The 5,079-nt window shown below is 41.8% G+C and overlaps 1 protein-coding gene across 1 annotated transcript in view; it reads right to left on the bottom strand.

Annotated features, from left to right (window-relative positions):
* LOC107758114 (delphilin-like) overlaps window positions 1–5,079 on the bottom strand; it is a 29,275-nt gene that overhangs the window by 5,217 nt on the left and 18,979 nt on the right. Inside the window, exons 16-18 of the mRNA XM_016575772.1 lie at window positions 3,463–5,060; window positions 3,030–3,117; window positions 357–446 (exon numbers count right to left, since the gene is read on the bottom strand). Coding sequence (XP_016431258.1) covers window positions 357–446; window positions 3,030–3,117; window positions 3,463–5,060 — 1,776 coding nt within the window. The remainder of the gene's footprint in view (window positions 1–356; window positions 447–3,029; window positions 3,118–3,462; window positions 5,061–5,079) is intronic.

Here is a 5,079-nt window from a genome sequence, read left to right as displayed (position 1 = left end):
CGATTAATCGCATCCAAAATAAAAGTTTTTGTTTACATAATATATGTGTGAGTACTGTGTATATTTATTATGTATATATAAATACACACACATGCATGTATATATTTAAGAAAAATATGTTACGTTTATATATTAAATATATTTATATATTATATAAATTATATGAATATAAATATATACATGTAAATATTTTCAAAATATATGCTGTATGTGTGTGTATTTATATAATAAATATGCACAATACACACACATATATTATGTAAACAAAAACTTTTATTTTGGATGCGATTAGACAATTTTTTTCTAAAAAAGGACATTTAACTAGAAAAAAATATGAAGCACTGTTTTCTACTCACAAGCATTGTAGGCTTTCTTATGGGAGAGAATCTCCACGACATCTTTCTTCTTGAAAGTCTCCACCTGAGGTGAGGGCTCTGGAAGAGAAACTGAGACATGAATCGTAGCATGAGTGAAAAGAACTTGTAACGGAAATCATTGCGTCAGCTGGTAAAAGGATAGTTAGGTCCTCCTGGGAAGTTCCTACATACGTTCAGCCTTAAAACACAGCACGCATGATGTGAATCCTCTTTATGGAGTAAGAAATCCATTGAGTTTATAGCAATGATCACATCATAAACTTAAACGACGTTCTTGAATTATTTGCACGTTGGTCTGTTACTGTAGGGACATCAACTTTACAATTTCACACCCCTAAATATGATGCTGAACAAAATAAACTATGATTCGTTGCTTTACATGTCTGTCAGACATCCTCTTGGGCAGTCCTTGGCCAACAAAAGCTGCTATGGAGTCCAGACCTTCTGCCGTCAGTATGAAGGTCTGGCTACGCAAGACTAACGGAGTAGTGCTTTCTGGCAAGCTTTATCATCATTCTTCATCCAAAGTAAACAAAAATACTTTGTACAGCCAATATTTGCGATTAAAACTTCATTATGACCAATAACATTTTGCTTTCACCATTATAAATAGACACACTGCAAATCAGAAAGTTTGGGAAGAGGTTTCCTACTGCCAATTACCACATTGTGGTGGTGTTCATCTTTTTTGACATAACTTGAGAGCCTAAAACCTAAAATATTAAAGGCATGACTTATAAGACAATAATTTATTCTGGATATTTATGTACAGGGTTTAGATTAATAAAAAAATCCAAATCTTTATATTAAAGGTCATTGACAAACAGGTCATTGACCCAGGAGTTTAATTTCCATCTTATAAGACCATAGAATATTTTTCTACATCTTGTGTCTTTCTATATGATGTGCTATAAAGATGTTATCCCAAGGTGAGAGTTCCCCCAACTTTCTTCTTGCAACCCTTTAGTCTGTGCTAGATTTATGAAATGTGCAGGCTATTGTTATCTCAGTTGACTCCTTTAGAGCTGCCGTAGGCATCTTGGTGTCCTCTTTTACTATGGCTCTTCTTGTCCGAATACTCAGATTTGGAGGACAGCCAGTTCTGAGCAGATTCACAGGTGTTCCTCTTTTTCTCACATTAAATTATGGACTTCTTGGTAAGTATTAGAAGACACAGAAATGGAGTTTGGCACACTTTACAAGCAACAAATGCCGACTACTACCTATTGTAAGAAATTATAGTCTGCCTCGACCAAACTTCCACTCCAATTAAACTATTCTCCTTTCTCTACAAAGAGCTTAATTATCATAGAGATAATTCTGTCAATAATATGTAAATAGTATCTCCTGAACGTTACTTCGTCAATCGTCACCTATAGCGTGGGAGCGGCAGTAGGCCATCAAGAACCATCTGCTGACCAAAAGGGTACTTGAATATAATTGCACCTTAACATTTGGTTGTTTCCACCTGAAAGACTACCAAAGATGTGGGAACGGAAGGCTATCACTTTCATTGTTATCCGCATTATTGATAATAACCAGACATTCTGTCCAATTAATGATACTTCATTTTGTATGACCCCTGAATCAACCTGGTCTATAGGAAATTATAATTTTCCATATGTAAACACCACCCAACAGGCAATGTCAGTAAAACCAGAGGAACAATTGGGCTTTGTGGAAGAAATTCCTGAATTTGATTTTGAGTTACCAAAACTGGATGATATGCTGATGTCATTAATGCAAAGGAAAGATAACCACATTGTTAAAGCTCAACAAGGTCTTGATGAGAAGGATAAGGCTTTAACTAAACAAATGCATGATGGAGATTTAGTCATTGCATACTCTGGTTTGATTTGGGATGTAACTTTTAAAACTGCCGTTTGTGTTTGTATCTTTCTAATTATGTGCCAATGCATGATGTTATGTTGTATGTGTTCTATGGTGAAACGTCAAATTGCAGATAGTTCAATGATCAATATTGGGCGCTCCCGTTGGTTGTGATGGTTCTTGATTACCTCTTCCAAACCTTAGAAACATTTTCCAAATTTAAACAATCCTGTTTTTTTAATAAGCAAAAAACCCTGTGATAATTTTGCTCAAATGAAACGGAGCTGTAACCAGTGTGCATGAGGTGTAGACCCAATGACGGGTAAGAATCTCTGTTGGCCATAAATAGGGATCGACCTAAGCCAGGGCTTCACCGCCACTGGGCACCTGCCCAGGAAGGGAGGTGTGATCTGTGTAAGGGAGTGGATGTGATGCTGCTTCCGGGCCAAGAGCATCAAAGAGGGGGAACGGAAGGCTATCACTTTCATTGTTATCCGCAATTTACATTTAAGACGAAACTTCATTTACATGTCTAGCGGGAAGATGAACGTAATAGAGTATAAAATGTTTGAGCGTAGGATGCTCGGGGTTCATTCTGACTCCGTTGAACCCAAGGTACTACATGTACTTTGTCACTGATATTCTGCAATAAACATCTTCATCGAGATCTTCATAGTCCTCATCATTTTTCTTACAATATGGACCACACTGTATCTCTCTCTTTGAAAGATATGAAAAGCAACTCCCTTTTCAGATTGTCAACAGCTTTTTTGTTCTCTTGGAAATTAGTTATACATATTACTTTTCTCACATTGTACTCACCAGGGCTCTTTTGTGTCCCAAAATGAAGCTCCAAGTCTAGGTATTTCACCATGTCACTCAGCTTGTCATAATCAGAATCTTCTTCCAACTGCAGTGAGAAACCACATCTGTCCTTACATTCTTCATTCTAACGGACTGAGCCAATCTCATAACGATGGACATCCTGAAATGTTCCATCATTACAATGGACCAATGTATGTCTCAAATGGCATACTACTTTTTTTCAAGGTCTCCTCCAACTATTACCAGAGATTTTAGCATTGTCAATTTGGCTCATGCTGTTGCATGTTTGAAATTGCAAATATAAGTGACTACGAGATTTAGATCTCCTTTAGCTAAAACTGGTGCAAAACATCATCAAGATTCATTGAGTCAGCCATTTAAGACAAGCATTTCACACAAAGATTCAGCTTATTAGGCTGAAACTTCGTACCTGTCCCCAAATGGTTCCCTCAGAATTTTCCACTTGTTCCCATCGTAGCCGCTTTACACTCATATGACTGGAGTCTGTTTTTTGTGGTGAGGCCTTTGGAAGCGGAGGAGGCATGCAAGGTGGGGGTAAAGGTGGAGGAGGAGGTGGCTCCACAGTGGGCCCATCAGTGGGGTGGTGAGTTTGAGGTTGGGGTGTACTTGGTGGTTGTGTTTGGGACAGGGCCTCATGGTGGCTGTGATGGTAGTGACGATGTTCGTGGTACATGGGTTGAGGGCTCTGTCTGGCCTGTGTAATGGGGGGAATCTGTGGGGTTGAGCGATGCTGTTGCTGCTGCTGAATCTGCTGCTGAATCTGCTGAGCTTGCTGCTGCTGATACTGCTGTTGCTGAAGCTGCTGTTGAAGTTGTTGCTGCTGCTGAAGTTGTTGTTGTTTCTGCTGCATCTCCTGAAGCTGCTGTTGCTGTTGCTGCTGTTGTGAAGTATAAGGCTGGAAGGTTGACAGAATCTGTTGGGTCTGGTGAGGTTGGTGGGGCTGGTGGATCTGGTGGTACTGAGGAGCTGACTGGATTGGCTGAACCGGGTGTATGTGTTCAATCTGGTGAATGTGGCGGTTTGGCAGAGGAGCTTGGTGCATCTGGTGGTGGTACTGTTGCTGAGATGGTTGAATAGCTTGAGAAACTGCTTGAGCCATGTGTGCCCGGTGCATTTGTCTGTCCACCCTCTCCAGTCTTTCGATTCGCTCCATATGCTCAAAGCGTTCCAAACACTGGATCTGCTCCAATCGGTCAAGTCTATCCATGGAGCTTGAGAGGTGAGCCTGATGACTCTGATGCATCTGATAAGCATGGTGTACTTGTTGATCTGGATGCAAGGGCTGGAACTGCATGCCATAGATATGCCTATCGGAGCGTTCCTTTCTTTCAATTCTATCAAGCCTATCCATGGAGCTAGATAGTTGAGTCTGAATAGTCTGGTGTGAGTGGTGGCTTTGGTGCACTTTAATAGACTGAGATTGGTGACTTGGTTTATTTTGATGGATTGGATGCATCTGGTGATCCTGTTGCACCTGGTGGTGTTGGTGAACCTGGTGAGCTGGATGAACCTGATGGTGCATCCCGTAGATTGCATGACTGGGGATGGGTGACTGGTTTATTTCTGGAGAGGGCATAGGGGGCAGAGATTGATGCATCTGCTGCTGAGATTGCTGAGGGTGGCTGGCTGTTGGTTGAACTGGAAGTGAGTGGTGCTCCTGAAGGACTTGGTGCTGGGTCATCAGCTCATCACGTGTGGGCAACACCTTGTGAATGGATTGTCTTTTTGGAGGTGGGTTAGCTCTTGGCGGAGGTGGCGGAGGAGGTCCAGGGTGGCGACGGAAGGTCAGCTGTCGGGGTGCATGGTCAGGGGTGAATCCAGCAGGTGGAGGGGGGTCATTAAATTGGATGGGGGGAGGGGGAGGAGGAGTCAGAGGGGGTGGAGGAATGTGCTCTGAGCTGGAGGAGTAGGTAAGAGAGCTGGCATCCTCGCTGCTACTATGTACCTCACTTGGACTGCTTAGCTCGGGAGGCATGTACGGACCCTCTTCCTCCTCCTCCTCCTCCTCTTCCTCCTCCTCTTCCTC

Source organism: Sinocyclocheilus rhinocerous, unplaced genomic scaffold, assembly GCF_001515625.1.
Source record: "Sinocyclocheilus rhinocerous isolate Xijiao unplaced genomic scaffold, SAMN03320098_v1.1 scaffold234, whole genome shotgun sequence".
NCBI classification, from domain to species: domain Eukaryota; kingdom Metazoa; phylum Chordata; class Actinopteri; order Cypriniformes; family Cyprinidae; genus Sinocyclocheilus; species Sinocyclocheilus rhinocerous.
This window is presented reverse-complemented; position numbering and strand designations above follow the sequence as displayed.